The sequence below is a fragment of the Pteropus vampyrus genome, unplaced genomic scaffold (genome assembly GCF_000151845.1).
Source record: "Pteropus vampyrus isolate Shadow unplaced genomic scaffold, Pvam_2.0 Scaffold171, whole genome shotgun sequence".
NCBI lineage: Eukaryota > Metazoa > Chordata > Mammalia > Chiroptera > Pteropodidae > Pteropus > Pteropus vampyrus.
In genome coordinates this window covers 176,384-193,780 of record NW_011888952.1, presented here as the reverse complement: position 1 = coordinate 193,780, position 17,397 = coordinate 176,384, and the positions used below count along the sequence as shown (strand labels likewise).

Genomic DNA, 17,397 nt, shown 5'->3' with positions numbered 1-17,397 from the left:
CTTGTTTACCTACCTTATATTCTCAGCTGACAAACTTTTCCTTAAGAGGAAAGCTTTTTGTCTAAGAAAAAGGACTTGAGTTCCAATATAGCATCACGTGAAGAAAAATTTGTTATGTATAAATTTCCATTGAGAGGAATGTCTGTTTTCATAAAGAAATTTCAAATTTTCTCCTGAAGAGGAGGAGGTAGAAGAAAGGTGTATCTTCTCATTACCTGGATTCTAACATGTAAGTGCATGATTTGTTCATGCACTTACATGTTAGAATCCAGGTAATGAGAAGATACACCTTGTTTATATTTACTACCTTTGGGTTTTAGATACTGCTGGCTTTAAGATGTATTCTTCTCAAACAGTAAATTTTCAGTAAAGACAGACATAGTGATCTGATTCTTACAAAACATTTGATGGAACAGACTGAGATTTAATAAAGACTGTATGTGCTACCACAAGACAAGTTCCATCTGCATTGTATTCTTCTTATTCAACATGTTTTGCAAGATTCTGTCACAGGTCCATGTATATATGGCAGAGGTTAAGTCCTAACTAACCCTAGGGTGCCCGAAAGGGCAAATTCTTTTCATTTTCTCATGTAAGCCAAAATGATTAAGAACAAATAAGAATATTTCATATTATTACATGCAGCTTCTGTATATAGATATAACAAGTGTTCCTGCCTTTACACACCATGCTCAAAATGTGCTTTTGGTGTAGTATTGTTTACTACATTTAAAGAATTTTTAAAGGATTAGTAATTCTACACTACAAACTCATGTGTTACATACATACAGAGGTTATCTTCAATCTGTGAATAACATGGATAGTTGGGATAAAGTACTAAGCCCAGAAGAATATAATCTTTTAATCATTAACCTTTAAGTAAACTATTGGCAATGATTTTCACTGAAGAATAATGAGCCTGACATGCATTTCTACACTGTGAACTTTTAACATATTTGACTAGGGCTATTATTTAAGAAACTGTACATACATGGTAAGTAGTTTTAAAGGGCAAGTCTCCCGCCTACTCACAAACCAAGTCTCCCAGATCCTCTTCCCAGAGGCAATCGCTATTACCTATCCAAAGATAGCCTATATGTTTTATAAAAGGAGTGGGGGTGGGTATGTGAGTGTATTTCAAAGAACAGTTTTAAAAAACAATCACTTCTTTTCAAAAATACTTACAAAATGACAAAATAATGAAAATACCATCACCTTAAATTCTTAAATTAATATAGTCCTTTATAGTTTCAAGGCACTTTGAAGTATATAAGATCGCTGATTTTCAACGGCACGTCGTAAACATATTCCAACTTCAAAGAATCATCTAACTGAACCATTTAATAAAGTCATCTCTCCCAAGAAAATGATACTCAACACCAAATGAGAGTTGTGTACTTAAAAAACAAAAAAGCAACACACTTTCGAGGAAATTTGACAATCTTCTCTAAGTAGTGTGTTCCATTCTCTAAGATCTAGTCAATAACCTTTTATTATTTTTTAAATTTAAACTGGCATCTGTATCATGAAAATATTTGTTATAATACACATATTTCTAAATTAGTTTCTCTATTTTAACCAATTATTGCCAACAAATTTAAATAGGAAAGTCATTCTCTATTCCTTACCTATTTCTACCACATCTACAATATATGGAAATTGATCTTACTAAGAATCTCATTTCATAGAACAGAAGAGCATCATCAACCTTCCCATTTTAGTTAGGTAATACCATCAGAATGGTCCTATAATGCTGATGACACTACCTGAATTAAGCCTCCTAAAAGTGGGTTAATGATTAACAGGAAGATGTAACATTTAACTGCTAGCAAAATATAAACATTTTATTTCCAAATATGAAGCTAGTCAATGTCTGAATTAACTTAGAGAAAGTTAATTAAATAAAAATAGCATAAAAGAGAGATGTTTTATGCATTTTTATTACTCAAAAGTACCCATCCAATACTGACTCCCTTGCCTATGTATTCAAGTTAATTATATAATATACTTCTTCATGGTATCCATATAGTACTTATCATTAAAAGGATTCAAAATACTTTTTTAAAAATTGTGGTAAAGTATACATAAAATGTACCATTTTAGCCATCAAAATACTTTTAAAAGACCCAATTTAATTTCCTTAAGATAGAAATGAGATAGCCCTATTCCTTTTACTAATAAGAATATATTCACAGAAAGATTAAGTTAGTCATGTATATTATCACAGGTCATAAACCCAAAAGAAATCAGGTAGAAATTCAAAGGAAACTACTTTTGAAAAAAGTTTCTTTAAGAATTCAAAATATGATGAACACATCTCTAAATCTTAAGTTTCTTAAGCTGATACCAAACTGCTACCAAATAACAAGATACTATCAAATGTAGAAAGGACAAGAATAACATTTTTTATATAAAAATATTTTCAAGTGCTCTAGAAGTCTAGATTAAATAATTTCAATAAATCAACAGCAGAACTGGTGGGGGGAGGAGGGTTGATCACAACTTCCATTTCTTGGCTATTAATCTTTTCACAGGTCATCTCGGGATATATGAGTATGATTTTTTATCTTCTATGATTTTCTACAGTATAAAAATTGTAATATAGCAAAAAATGGGTAGAAAAGAAAATGTAGATGATTGAAAAATAATCAAATCATCATTGATTTGCTGTTATTTTAATTATCTTTGATATAGAAAGTGGATTCTGTGTGGTTATACCTGTTCTGAAGAAAGTCTCTCATGAAAACATGAAAATAAATGTGAACCGCAAACTGAGGTAACTACTCAGTTCCATTTCTGGAAAAATTAAAGTTCAAGCAATTATCTTAAAACAAATTGTTTAGCATTTCTCTAGTTTTAGAAAGGTCAAAATATATGTTCCTATTTTCTTGCATACATTAACAAACGAAGGATAAACAAGAAACTGGTCACCAGTGGAGGAAGGGATAGGAATTAGTTGAAAAGACATGGTTGGAAGCAAGATTTCAGTTATATAATTTTTAATTTTGAACTATGGAAATTATCATCATTCAAAAGCAAAATGAGTGTATTATTTTAATGAAATAATCTTAAAACCATTTTTTCAAAACCTCATTTTTCATCATACCTTCTAAAAGGAAAAGAAGGAAAAAACTAATTTTCCATTAGCCATTTAAAGATTTGGGGGCGGGGGAGAAGAGCTAGATAGAGTGAGTAAAGACAAGACTTTCTGAATGTCTAACTCTATATTTCATCCCTTAAACATTATTATAGAAACTTAAAATTTTCTCCTTAATAGAAGTTTTTTAAAAAGCAGTACAATTTTAAAGTTTCTTATAAATGCATGCAATTAAGTTTCAACCAAATTTAATATGGCTTTTTAAATCAATCATCTTATTCTAATCTATGTGTCTCTAGCCAAAGCAAACAACTTTAATTGTGGAAAACACTAAGTCTGACTTATAAATTTAAACCCTACCAGATACTAATTTCAGCTCTCTGGGAAAAGGATGCTCTAAGGAAGTTACCAAAGTTATTTACTATACTGTTTTCCATAAGCATGGATAAACTTATGGAGCAATATCAGAGATCATGATAGAATGATTAATACACCATAAGTTTTTCAAGGCAATTGGTATGGGGAAACAAAATGAGTTTAGAGTTAGACCTGTTGGAACGTGACTCTGCCACCTGCTCATCGTTGAGCAAAAGATTTAATTCCTTGGAACCTGTTTCTTTAATGACAAAATGAAGCTGATACCACCTAACCTGAAAGATCATCAGAAGAATTAAATGAAATGTCCACATTGTCAGGTTTCAGACTATTCTGGCTAGCTCACTCAAGCAGAGGACTTAGGGCAAGAAGAAAAAGCTTTCCTTAGTGAATATTTTTTAAAGTCACATGTGATAAAATAATAAAGGAAGAAAATAATCTAAAATGGCAAGGAAAAAAGAACTTTTCTGAGAGTCAGGTAACTGTGATCTGGTCAAAAAGAATAGCATTTATCTTTAAAAATTAAAGTTTTTACTTCATCTATTTCAATTTCTTAATCTATTTCTTGTTTTTTAGTTTACTTGCGAACATCCAATAGCCTAGAAGAATAATTTGCATAGGGAAACTATCTAGTGTCACTTAAACTTAAGACAAAAAGCATCCAATTTAGACATTAGGTCTAAAATCACTAAAAATATTTATAAATATTTCTTTCAAAAAATTTCCAATAGAATTAAAAATGATCACTTGAGTACTTCTTTTTGTCAAAATATGCACGTGCTTTTTGAAATATGAGATCTCCTTAAGACCACTCTATACTTGTGGAAGATTATTTTTTATTGGCAAAAATACTTGTTATTAAAGTTGGGACCACATGAAATTGCCATTGTTCAACTGTTACTGACTTACAAAAAAAACCATTTCACTTTGAGTGTTCAATGTGTGCCAGAAATATCATAAACTGGGATACAACAGGTCCTCTGTTCTCAGGCAACATATGGATTTAGCTGAAAAGAACAGAATAGAGGCATAGCACATTCACTGCAATTAAAAAAAACTTAATGACATAACTATTCAGTTTCTCCCTCATATTACAGTGCCATACCGACCAAAACAAGAATATTATTTTTTAATTCATTACTAAACATATACTATGTTAAGGGCATTTGATAAGAAAACAAATTTTCTTAGATTTGGTCCTGTCCATCTAGTATAGGACCCAGAAACCACCTTAAAATGGAGGAGAGGGATATTAGAAAAAAAAAAATTTATAGAGTTTTCCACTTTAAGTGTTTTTATATAATATACCTTTTATTTTTTCATGTTACAATGAAGATGTGCTCCTAATTCCCCAAAAAGTTTCTTTTCTATAAACACAGTCATATATGTAGTATAGAATGAAAACAGTAGTTTAAGTTCAAAAAATAATTGGGAGAGAAATATTCGTAGCAAAATACCTAGAATGATGTTATTTTCTAATTAGAAAATTATCACCTGGCTCTCAAATATTTCAGATACTCTTGTGCAGAAATGTCACAATCTATACATCTGCTTTTTAAATGTACTAACATATTTAAAAATACATGAACTAGAGATTGTTGAAGGAGAAACAAAAATTATTTTTATTGTTTAGGAGAAATTTGAGGGCTTCCTATCATCCTTCCTCCTCACCTAGAAAGGGAAGAAGGAAAGCAAGAGAAATTTATTTAAATCTGGAGACCCCAGATAAAAGGTGAGATCTGACATGGAGATGGAGGCAAGAGCTTTGTTCATTTTCGCTTAAGTGCACACATTCTACACTGAGGTCACCTGTGAAGAACTAATGGTTTTCCCCTCAAGATAATAACACATTTCAAGATTTAACAACTCTGACTAACAACCAAAGAAGTGAAGAATGCCTACTGATTTACTATTTGTTTAAGCTTCTGTCTACAAGGAATGAACTGTGACACAATTTAGCAACCAAATGCTACATTTTTAAAACAGAGCTTTTAAAGAACAAAATGACTTTTGGAATAAAGTTCAGTTCTCAGCACACCTTTTCCCAAATTAGTTTCTGCACTTGCTAAAAAGAGAGTTCAAAGACTGAGTCAAGAGAAGGCTGGCCATTGCCAGGGCTGATTCATAAAATAAGTTGCCTCTCTTCAAAAAGGACTTCACTTTTTTAAAAATTTTGTCTGATTTTCTTAGATTAAAAGAATCCCCTCCCCCTAAAAAAAAAAACAACTGCATACAGGAAACCTATTTATCAAGCAGAACTCTGTAAAAATTGATTTGGGAGCCTCTGGTGACTGCTTTTCATATACTCCTTCATTAAGTATGCAAGTTTAACACAGCTGCTCATTTTAACATTTTCATGCAGGTCTTGTTTATTAAACTATTTTATGGTAGTTTTCCCCAGTTTAATACTTAATAAATTTTGTAAGAAAGCACTGATTCCACAGTCCAATAAGGTTTTCTCATCTTGATCAACAAGCTGTTAGATTAACTGCTAATTAAATATGCACTTTTTACTCACTATTCTCTCTTTCAAGCATACCCTCTGGAAATTCTATCTGAGATGAAAACTACAACTTCCTCCATATTCACAGATGACAGTTATAGTTTTAGGGGAACAAAACCTGGGGTTGCCAGCACAGTGAGCCTTAAACCTTTGTGTCTGTCAGAGGAAAGAACAAAAGGCAACGCTTCCTTCCCCAGCCCCTCCTTAGTGCCTGAGGGAAGGCAGGCTTGACAGAACAGTTCAAGAGAAAAAGGAAGCCCTGCGAAGCTAGTGAGTTTCCCTTAAACATACACACAAGGCTACCCAAGCTACCCACCTTGGATAGCTGCCTCCTGAGGTTAAAGCGCTGGACCATGGTCACCCTGAGTAATCTTCAGACAAAGCAATCCATGAAGGGACGGACTTTTTAAAAAACAGCTTCTTGGAAAAGTCTGTGGCAAAACATTTTGAAGACTGTCACAGAAGTCCAAAGAATTTCCCTGGGAGTCTTAGCAAACTTGGAACCACTTCATTGTTCTATCGGGAGACACTGCAAAGCCTACGTCGGAGAGGGTGGGTGGACCAATGCAGGGAGAGGCAGAATCCTGGAGCAGCTTCGCCCAGTGCCAAGCTCTGCTAGCACTTCCTGTGAGTCAGCCGTGAGGGGTCCAGACAGAAGGACCACCCCTTCCCTTTCCAACAAACCATTAGCCCAGGATGCCGCTGTGGTGAAACGAGAGACTCCAGGGACGATGGACCTGATGTTCTGGGCTGTGTGGGAGGAGGAGTGGCACACCCGGGTCTGAAAGCTTCTGCCTCTAGTAGAAAACTGGCAACTGCAGCAATTCCTCCCATCCAGAAGTCCTCTCAGTACAGGGGAGCCTCCAGCAAATAGCAACACCCCTTCTCAATCTCCACCTCTGGTAATCTGCTGGGTAAAATGGTGTGAATGAAAGGACGTGGCAAATAGCCTCCGACTGTACCAGCTCTGCTCAGAGAAGGAAACTCCTCCCAGCTGGGCTCGGCAGCTGTCCGGCTTTGTCTATGGTAATTGGCCAAGCCTTTCCTCTTATTCACAGGGAGGGGTCCCACCCTGGGAAAGAATGTCAGGTGCAGAGAGGCATACTCCAAGGGTGACTTCAACTTTGTTAGCAAGTTCAACAAATTAAAGCTACCTCCTGGGGTGATGGTCCCCACACATTAGAACAATGTAACTTTTAAAAATCTACAGATGAAACAAAAGGAACTCAGGGTGAATTAATGCAGGTAAAAAGGTATGAAAAATGGTAATCATGAGAGTAGTTCCAAAAGTAGAAAAATACTTTGCTATCGTTTGCCAGTCTCTTCCTATGTGATTCTGCTTCCATACAACTAATGTAAGGATAAAGCTTCATTTAATGAAACTTTCCACTCGACATGCTTCTCTCTGAATTGTTCATTACTTCTTAATGAATTTAATAACTTAACCAGGGCAGAACTTGTTGGCATTTATTAATTTTTCCCTGCTCCAGTGACTCTCAATTCCCTGTAAACATGATTATGTCTTATGCTGCATACAGCCTTTGGAGGAATGAACTTACCATGTACAGTCAGTCACTGTTAGGCATTTCACATCTATTATCTCAGTGATTTTGCAAATGACCCTGTGAAATTTGTATTAATATCCTTACTGTTCAGATAAGTAAAGCAGGAATCTTCTCTAAAACTCCAATATTATTATGAGTAAACCATATAGTGTTACTATATTTTTTTCTTCAGGTAAGAAAAGGGAAAAAGGAATTTAAAATGAAAAAGTAGATATTTATGCAATGGTTATTCTCAACTATGTTCATATCACACACTACTGGTTTAGAATTATCACCAACTATGATGTACAATTTTTAAAAATTCACCTAAAATGACACACACATATTTCATACTACTTCAGGAAGAGCAGAAAAGATATACCAAAATAACAGGATGCCAAGGCACCAAAAAATTATTCTAATCAAAATGTATATATAAAATTTTTATTCCAAAAACCTTAAATGGAAAAAGGTTGAACATATATAAGTAAACTTTTTGTGAACTTCTAAAGCTAAAAAAATCTTTTAGATCAACAACTATGACTGAAAGTGATGTCTCCTTCACATCTAAGTTCAGACTATGCGATGTAACCTAATATTTAATCAATTGAAACTTAATTCCAGCTGAAAAGTAGGTTGACAGAGAATCTGTGTGTGTGTGTGAGTGTGTGCGTGTGTGTGCGTGTGTGTGTGTGTGCGTGTGTGTTTTAACAGGAAAAGTACCTCAATTTTTCTCCTATACAGAATGAAACCAAGGACTCAGAAAACTTTTCTTGGGAATACAGGAAAAATTAATGAGACGCCAGTGTGGAAATAATGAAATTCTTTAAAGAAAGACATACTGTTCTTAAACATAAACATGGGATGCTTCTGATATAAGCAAGTAGAATCCTGGATCATTGCTATAAGGCTCTTTCTAACTTCACTTCACCAACCCCACCCCCCAAAAAAGAGGAAGATAAAAGGAATCAAAAATGTCAGAAGTCTACAGACCCAGGTACACATTAAATATCAATCATGAACTGAACAGAGTATAAATCTTCAAAGTTCCAAATATACATAAAAAGACATGGATTAAATAGATGATGTCTTTTTTCTAGAAGGAACTTACTCATTTTTTGCCTATTAAAATAAAGATAAAACTCTAATTGTTTAAATGATACAAAACCTATTAAAATCATTTGAGTGCTTGATTGCAACTAATTCCTTGATTAAAAGATAAAAAATTGAAAAAAATCTTCTTTTCCCCATTTTGAGGAATCTGGCAGCTTTTTGTATGAAAATTGCAGACCAAGATCAAAGGTTACAAAAGAATAGCAGGAAAGATAGAAAGCATAACCTAGAGCAAAATCAATAGCTCTGCAATCATTCTATTATATAACTCTAGGACCCAAATAAACAATGTCATTTTCAGTAGTCTGAACTGCAAATCCCCATCTTTTTATATTCTGTGAGAAGGCAGACAACAACAGTCCATGTGGTTCTTATCCTTTTGGATCATGCACTCTTTGTAAATCTGTTAAAAGCTGTGGACTCAGTCACTAGAGTGAAATACATGAAACACATGAATAGACATACACAGTATTTTTGATACAATTCCAAATGATCCATGGATTCCCCTAAAGCTCATCTATAGACCCCATATTAAGAACCTTGTCTCCATCATAACTAAAGAGCTCAACGTCAATCACTAAGTGGTCTCATCTTCTTTCCATCATATAACAGTACTTAGTAAAGATGAAAAACAGAAAAAAAAAGCCCGTCTTTGACATGTTGGCCCCAGTCCCCAATACATTTTTTTTACTTGTATGTAAAATAATAATCTACTTCCAAAGCCACAAAATGGTCTTCATGGAATGGTCTTTTAAGTTTAATTTTTCTTCATTACGTAAAAAAAAAAAAATTTATCGTCCTAGTTTTATCCATCATATGTGACATTAATACTTTACCTTACTGTATATGTTCCTGCAAATATACAAACACATACATGTTTGTTTGTTTTACAAAACTAGGATTATGCTGTTTTCTGGTTTGCTTTGCCACTAAAAAAATACATCACAAATACCTTGGATGAATACTTATGAAATTTAAACAGTCGTCTCAATTTAGCTGGTTTCTATATTCAAAACTCCCTTTGTACCAGTTTCATTCTTAAAATTTGTCTGTAAACACATTTTTTAAAGAAACTGATATTAAAGTTTTGTATTATTGAATATCATGTACTACAAACTATACTTTTACAGAGAAGGAAAAGAAAAGTTTAAATAGGTTTTCAAACTTCCCTTGAAGCAAAGAGTGGGTATTTGAGTCAGGACTAGAACCCCAAATCAGATTTCACTACATTGCTTTTTCTACTACATCATGCTTCTTCCTATTTTTAATAATTTAAAATGCTCTAAAAACATACACTACGCTTAAGATACTAAGGTAAATTTTTTGGTAAATTTAATAATTATTCCATTCTAAAAACTTGAACCTTTATACTTCAACTTATGAGTGAGTTTCCCTTCAGCCTGGCACATCTGAAGTAGTAATATGCTTGTAGTTCCTCCCTTATCTTTTTGGTATCCAGTCTTTTAACAAAGTTATATTAAATAAATCTTATTGTTCAAATACCACTGTGAGTTTTAACCAGCTTCCAGTCTTGTAACAGAGTTATAGTAAATAAATCTTATTGTTCAAATATCACTGTGGGTGATAACCCAACAGAAGTAACTGTGCCGTGCTAGCTACCAGTCAATCAATAAAACTATAAATCTTTAACCTTCAATAGTCTTTCGTTATGCAACACCACATCATTTCAGAAAGCCTCCTTTCATTCATGCTAAACAAGCATTTAAGACATCAGACACTCAGTATGGAACGAAATATTCCCTTCACATAAGGATGTCACAATCTACTAAGGAAATAGAAAACTTAAACAGCTGTCATTAATGTGGCAAATACTATAATAGCAGGGACAGTAGTGGCACACAGGAGAGAGTAAATGAACTTTAAGTCTTAAAGGTGGAGTCTTTAACGTTGAATACAAATTCTGCAAATGATCAAAAACACGGACAGGCATTCCATGCAGTGGAAAAAACACAAATTAAAAACACAGAGGTGTGAATCAAGTGGTAAGTAAAATTGTTCTTCCATGCCAACGAAGAAACATGTTATAAACTTAGAGTGTTCAGAATATTATTTTGTTTGTGAATGGGAATGTAGATTGTAACAAAATTCATTCATTCCTTCTTTCTAAATTTCACCTGTTTGTTAACTAGTTTTTCTTTAACCTGCCCAAATGGGAATAACCCATCATTTATAAATAATAATGTGATAGGTTCTCTCTTTACAGAAGTTATGATTCTTTCAAAGCAAAGAGGGAGGAAATCTATTTTCAAAAAGTTTAGTAAATACTGCTGCCAGTTTCAGGATTCCCTGTGGTAATTCAAGCCCCTTAAATGATATGAGATTTCTGTCTTGAAAAAATGAATTTCTTTTGGGAATGCCACAACAGATACCACATTTTATTTACCTAAGATGAAGTAATTTGTGTAGTTATTTACAAAACTCTAAGCTACTGTCAATATAAATACCCCTGAAAATAGTACAATTTACTTAGAAGTTAAAAGTTGTTGATCAAAAAATTTGAATACTTCATCGTATTCAGTTTCATAACTAACTCATTTTCATTTTGATGGCCGATTTAAAGAGCAGCCAATTATGTCAAATAATATTTTGGTAAACTCGGCATAGCTTTTTAAAATATGCTAAATTAAGGTTGCCTCCTTTTATATCAGCAATGTTTTCAGGTTTGCATTAATATCCCCCCAAAAAACTCATGCCATCCATCACCTGAAGTGAATACATATGAGAGAGAGAAGCAAAGAGAGGAGATGGGAGTTTATTATGTGCCTACTAAGTGCCTAACAACTAACATGATATATATGAAATATTTAAACACTATAAAATCAAGTCCTTAAAATAGTTTACAAGGTGTTTCATGTGCTGGTCCCTGCTTTCCCTCTCTAGACACCTCACACTTCTTTCACTTAACTCCAAATCTCAGCTTAGACTTCTATTTCTTTAAGAAAGCCTTCTCTTATCAACCCTGGCTAACTCCTTTCTCCACCTTACTAACTGATTCTTCCTCACTAAACTATATTTTATTTTCCTTGTCTGCATCCCCCTCATCAAAACATAAGTTACTTAGGGGCAGGGACCTAATATGCTCATAATGATATTCTGGCACCTACTAGGCCCTTAGTTTTTGAATGAATGGCTTAAACACATAAGACAGTGCTTGATGGCTCTATAAAACTTTAAAAAGTTTCTAAGACATTCTGGATTTCCTTCCCTCTCAACCATCTCCCACAAATTCCCTGATCTTTCCACTTAATTAAATTCTAATTGTTCTTCTATTCCATTTTGTAAGAATTTGAAATATTTGTCAATTATTTATCTCCATTTATAAATGACTCATATAATTTAACATTTTCCAATAAAATGATTCCTATAAAAACTCAGAAAATAGAGTAAAATATAAAGAATAAGAAAATTTGTTAATAACAACACCATATAGAAGAAACCACTACTAGTGTTTTAGTAAATTTTCACCTGAGATTTTTCTTTACTTTTAACTACATAAGCGATTTATGAATGCTTAATTATTATTGTAACCACTGTTATCAGTTTGTCCTTCCTTTACTATGGATTTATATACAATTTACTTATAAAAGTATGCAGTATTATCAGTAAGCTAACTTGGTTTGTTTTTAATCCAACTAATACACATATTATTCGAAACTTCCTTTGTTATGGTTTGAATGTTTGTGTCCCTCCAAATTTCATATGTTGAAATTTTAAATCTCAGTGTGATGGGATTAGTGCTCTTGGTAAAAGAGAACCCACAAAGCTCCCTAGCTCTTTCTAACATATAATAAGAAGTCTACAGCCCCAAAAGGGCCCTCACCCAACTATACTGGCACCTTGATCTCGAACTTCAGCTTCCAGAACTGTGAAAAATAAATTCTGTGTATTATAAACTACCAATTTGTGGCATTTTATTATAGCAGTCCAAACGAAGATAACTTTTTTTTTTAACAACTTCAACAATTTACTTAGAAAATTTTGTCAGTAGATATGGGTCTCCACTATTTAACTGCTGCACAGTAATTTTCAGTATAGATAGAACAGTTAGCCATTTTCTTGTTGATTATTTATATTATTTCTACATTTCTGCTACTACAAACAATACTACCTATACATGCCTACTTTTAGATGTGTGATTTTTTTTTTTTTTTCTCCAGGATACAAGATATAATCCTACTACCCACTCAAGGTCCAGCCCAAACTCATTTACTTTAGAAGCTGGCCCTGTTCATGTCAGTTCACTGTTATTTGTTTCTGCTTAACTCACAGTGATAGTTCTTGTACTTCTGTATTTGCTACTTAGGTCTTGTAGTGTTTCTTAGTTTTTCATGCATCAAGGCTGTTTTTCATCAAATTAAAAATGAGCACCTTGAAGGAGTACATCTTATATTTTCTGTATCCCAATTGCACAGTACCTTACACAGAGTAGACATTTAAATATTTGTGGAATGCTCTAAAAACCTTAAAAGAAAACATGCTCTTGTCTGATAGGATTGATATGTAACTATCCTATTACCTTATTTCTTTAGTTCAATATATAAGATTACATAATCTCTAACAATGGGTAAATCTAAAAAATAAGTTATTATTCAGCGTTAAAAAGAAATGAGCTATCAAGCCATGAAGACATGTGTAGGAACCTTAAATGTATATTACTAAGTAAAGAAGCCAGTCTGAAAAGGCTGAATATTCTAGGATTCTATCTAAATGACATTCTGGAAAAGGCAATACTATGAAGACAGTAAAAATTTTGATCAGTGGTTGCCAGGGGTGGAGGGTAGGAGGGAGGGTATGAATAACAGAGCACCAAGGATTTTTAAGGCAGTGAAAATACTCTGAATGATACTATAATGGTGGATACATGTCATTATACATTTGTCCAAATTCAAAGAATGCACAACACTAACGTAAACAAAAGGCTTTGGATGATTATAATGTGTCAACATAGGTTCATCAAATTGTGACAAATGTATCACTCTGGTGGGGGATGATAATAATGGGTGAGACTATACATATGTTGGGGCAGGTGGTATTATGGGGACTCTCTGTACATTCCTCTCGGATTTGCTATAAACCTGAAATTGTTCTAAAAAAGAAAGCTCTTTTTTAAAAATATAAATTGATTTAACTCATCAAAACACCTGAATGGGTTAAAAACAATGAACAACCCAAAAAGGAAATTAAGAAAACAATTCCATTAAAAGAGCATCAAAAACAATAAAATATTTAGGAATAAACCTAACCAAGGAGAAATAACTCGTATGCTGAAAACTACAAAACATCGCTGAAAGAAATTAAAGAACACACAGTAAAAAGAAAGATATCATGTGTTCATGGACTAGAAGACTTAATATTGTTAAGATGTCATACTACTCAAAACAATCTACAGATTTGACAAACTCCCTATCAAAATCCCAAGAGCATTTTTCACAGAAATAGAAAAATTCATCCTAAAATTCATATATAATCTCAATGGACTTCAAATAGCCAAAACAATTTTGAAAAAGAACAAAGTTGGAGTCCTCATGCTTCCTGATTTCAAAACATATTATGACATACCTACAGTAATCAAAACAGTGTGGTAAAGAACGCAATCAACAGAGCAAAAAGGCAACCTTTAGAATGGAAGAAAATATTTGCAAGTCATACATCTAATAAGGGGTTAATGTCCAAATATAAAAGGAACTACTATAATTCAACAACAAAAATCGACCTGATTTTAAAAATGGGCAAAGGACTTGATTAGACATTTCTCCAAAGATGATATACAAATGGCCAACTAGCACATGAAAAGATGATCAACATCACTAACATCAAAGATATGCAAATCAAAACCACAATGGGATATCATCTCATACCCATTAGGATGGGTACTATTGAAAAAAAAAAACAGAAAATACGTACTGGCAAGGATGTAGAGAAATTGGAACCCTTGCATACTGTTGGATGGGGCTGTAAAATAGTGCAACTGCGGTGGAAAACGGTATAGTGGTTCTTCAAAAAAATTAAAACTATAAGTACCATATGATCCAGGAATCCCATTTCTGGATTTACTTCCAAAAGAATTGAAAACAGGTTCTCACAGAGATATTTGCACACCCATGTTCACAGCAGCACTATTCACAATAACCGAGAGGTGGAAGCAAACCAGAAATCCATCAACAGATGAATGGATAAACAACATGTGTTATATACATACAAAGGAATATTATTCAGTCTTAAAAGGGAAGGAAATCCTTGGTACAAAATGGATGAACCTTGAGGACATTATGCTAAGTGTGAAAAGCCAGTCAGAAAAAGACAAATACTGCATGATTCTACTTTCATGAGGTAGCTAGTGTAGTCTAATTCATGGAAACAGAAAAAAGAATGGTGGTTACCAGTGGCTGGGGAAGAGAAGAGAGGGAAAGATTTTTAATGGGTACAGAGTTTCAGATTTGCAAGATGAAAAAGTCTGGAGATATTCACAACACTGTGAATATACTTAACATAAACTTATACAATGAAACATGGTTAAATGGTAAATTTGACGTTATGTGTATTTTACCATGATTTGAAAAAAGTTAAACTAATCATTTCTATTTCTAAGTATGCCCCTTGATTTGGCACTTTTATTTCCTTAAACCACTTCTTCCTTTTCTTGTATTTAGGCATGGAGATCAACCAGCCAAAAGATGTCTTCTTCCAGAAAAATGAAATATTCTCTAAATAATAGAGCATTCTCTCCAGATAGAAATAAAGAGTTCTGACAATGACATATCATTGCACAGCTTTCAAAACCTAGTACCAAAAAATGGCTTATTGCCAAGAATCCTTATACATGAACAAACAGTGGCTCCTTTCTGATTTGTTCTTTATAATACCTCATTACTCATAATCACACAATGTTAAAAAAAATCCTTTAAAATATATTTCTTGAGTTCTCATCTAAATTCTATTTCTCATACTTGGCATTTTAAAAAGGATAATTACATTAAAAATAACTACAACACTAAATTAAATAATTTTAAGCCTGAGGTTTTGTTCTCTCAAGTGGTAGGTACCCCATGCAATTGTTTATAATGCCCAGAGTATGTTGAACGTGAACATTACCAGTCACAGAGATAAAGGCATTACTCTTCCCTCATGGACTACAGAAACATCTCTAGCAGTGAAAAATTACATCAAATGATAATACTGGTCAAAAGAAAAAACTCAAAGATCACACATAAGAATGGTTAGCAAATCGAGCAACGAGAAGGTTGTTTAGAATTGTCACGTCTTCCTATTCAGAGAAACGTTTTAGCATTATGAAATGTCATTTTTTATCTATGGTAATACTTCTTTCCTTAACATCTAATGTGTGTGATATTAACATAGCTTTATCATTTTTCTTTCTTTCCGTTAGTGTTTTCATGGTATTATTTTTTCCTATCTTTTACTTCCATCTTGTGTGTTGGAAGATGTGTTTCCTTTGTCCCATGTTTTCTTTATTCCCTTATTCTTCTTTCCTTGTTTCTTTACTATTTTTAATATTCCATTTTATCTTAGTTTGTTATATATTTTTTGTTATTCTTTTGGTGGTTACCTTGCAAATTATAATATACATTGTTAACTTATTCCAAACAAACCAAGACCTTAAATAATAACTTAACTCCATTACCCTCCACCCATCCTTTTTGGTATTATGTATTTTATTTCTACAATGTTTTGAACCTTAGGGACAGTCATATTATCTTTTTAAAGCTCAATTATTAACTAATCTAAGGAAATACACATGAAAATAGTATACACAGTAAACAAAATTAATACTACTCAAGCTAAATTGGTATTTGCTGCATCCTGGCAGCCAGGTGCTCAAAGTGGGTATGTGTCTAAATTCACAGGCGTTGTGCACTTAATTGGCACTCTATGGAATGTATAGCCTTCAGCTTCAGCACTGTGTAGCTTCTAGAACATAATAGGAACCCTGAAGCAGCTCTAGGACCTAGTGGTTATACCAAATAGGGACCTCAACTCTGCTTACTTAACACAATATCATTTTTATCGTTTCCTTTCCTCTTATTGGAATGTTTCCAAGAATGCTATACGAACTCTTATATTGAGCAGAAAGGTCTGTTACCAACACTGTTAAGGTCGTTTAACTGTTGTTAAATCACATAAAACTACCATTTCCGTACGCTTAAAACTGTTCAAATATTGGCAATTTGATATAGTTCAATGTTATGTTTAAGTACTAAACCTAATAAAAAAGTTTAGTTAAACTTAATACAGGTTTCCTTCATCCAAATCGAGATTTGGAAGACCAAGCTTTAATATCTAAAATCAAATTTTAAAAAGATTATTCTGTCCATGACAATCTAGGCCAATGAAAAGAGAATGCAGTTCATGTTTAGCTATTCAGTAAAGAGAATATAAGACAGAAGATAACTACAAAAGTGATTTTGCTATAGAAATGCTATTTTATTGGTGGCTATAGGAAGGAACAAATGGATTCTAGTCTTTGTCTTTTCTACTTCATAACAGTGGCTCCCTATATTTCAGCAGGCTCTGTATGTGCTGAAAAAAAAAAAGGCTAACCTGAATTACAATCAGAAATAAGAATTTCTGTGATTTCTACTTTGGGAACGTAGAAGCCTTTAGAGGGTAAGTCTGTATCAAAGACCTCCATATTTCTATTGTAATAAAAGAATCCTTAGAAGGGAATGAATGGATTAAACATGAAGGATTGAACTTATTTATCTTGGCTTTCTACTAAAATTGAA

At 33.2% G+C, this 17,397-nt stretch overlaps 1 protein-coding gene across 6 annotated transcripts in view; it reads right to left on the bottom strand.

The window, feature by feature from the left end:
- The window catches only part of TMCC1 (transmembrane and coiled-coil domain family 1), a 185,777-nt gene that overhangs the window by 90,747 nt on the left and 77,633 nt on the right, over positions 1-17,397 (bottom strand). The window contains exon 1 of one of the 6 annotated variants that reach the window (XM_011370527.2): positions 6,292-6,971. The exons of the other annotated variants lie outside the window; for them this stretch is intronic. Coding sequence (XP_011368829.1) covers positions 6,292-6,330 — 39 coding nt within the window. The 5' untranslated portion in view covers positions 6,331-6,971. Of the gene's footprint in view, positions 1-6,291; positions 6,972-17,397 lie in introns of those variants that run through there. 6 annotated transcript variants of the gene reach the window in all.